Source organism: Benincasa hispida, chromosome 1 (genome assembly GCF_027475165.1).
Source record: "Benincasa hispida cultivar pf3 chromosome 1, pf3_genome.v1.1, whole genome shotgun sequence".
NCBI classification, from domain to species: Eukaryota; Viridiplantae; Streptophyta; class Magnoliopsida; order Cucurbitales; family Cucurbitaceae; genus Benincasa; species Benincasa hispida.
Window position 1 is genome coordinate 39,527,232 of NC_143478.1, and position 920 is coordinate 39,528,151.

At 39.3% G+C, this 920-nt stretch overlaps 1 protein-coding gene across 1 annotated transcript; it reads right to left on the bottom strand.

The window, feature by feature from the left end:
* Nucleotides 1–228: 228 nt before the first annotated feature.
* On the bottom strand, nt 229–564 carry LOC150038435 (uncharacterized). The gene has a single exon (XM_090313141.1). It carries the CDS (start codon nt 562–564, stop codon nt 229–231), a length of 336 nt encoding a protein of 111 aa, XP_090169267.1.
* Between the last annotated feature and the right edge of the window lie 356 nt (nt 565–920).

Here is a 920-nt window from a genome sequence, read left to right on the forward strand (position 1 = left end):
TCACATTTACCTTTCTTGACCTTTTTCTTTTTTGCCAAGTATTTGGGACAGTTCCTCTTCCAATGTCCCTCATGGTTGTAATGGAAATAGATTCCTTTTGCAACCTTGGCCTTCTTGCCCTTCTGGGCAACAACTGGTGGGTTAGCTTTCCCATTTCCACCTTTCTTCTTTTTCCACTTTTTGGTGTCAGAAGAAGAAGACACAGGCTTAGTTCTAGAGGATGATTCCCTATGCCCCTTCCTTTTGTTCCTTGATTTTCATCAAGGACTGTAAAGTCTGTAGCTCATTAAGCAAAGTGGTTAAGTTGTAGTCAATCCTATTCATAACAGCATTGCTACGAAACTGTAGAAAACTTTCAGGCAAAGATTCCAAGATGAAGCTAACCTGATTGGCCTTATTGATGATAGACACATTCATCTCCGTCACGTTGAAATGGATCATTATGTTGAGAACATGTTCTCTAATAGATGCCCCATTTTGTATATGAGCATTGAAGATATGTTTTAGAGCGTCATGTCTGGGTTGCGCGGATGGTTGCCCAAACATCCCCCGCAGAGACTCCATGATCTCACAGGCAGTGATTATCGACTCTTACTTCTCGGTCAAGCTTTTAGAAAAACTAGCTAAGATATACATTCAGGCCTTCTCATTTTCCCGTACCCAATGCTCATATGCCTCTCAAATGTTTCGAGTGGCATTTTGAGCTGGTACAGGAGAACAATCCTCCATTAGGACAAATCTAAGGTCATCAATGATTAAAGTTGTGTTGATTGTGTCTTTCCATGTAGTATAATTTTCGTCAGTAAGTTTGTCGGCAGCGAGTAAGTTTAGTGTCACGGAAGTCATAATGTAATTTGCTGAAACCATAAAATTTATTTATATTAGTATTATATGCATTAACCCATTTGCAAAAAACCAAT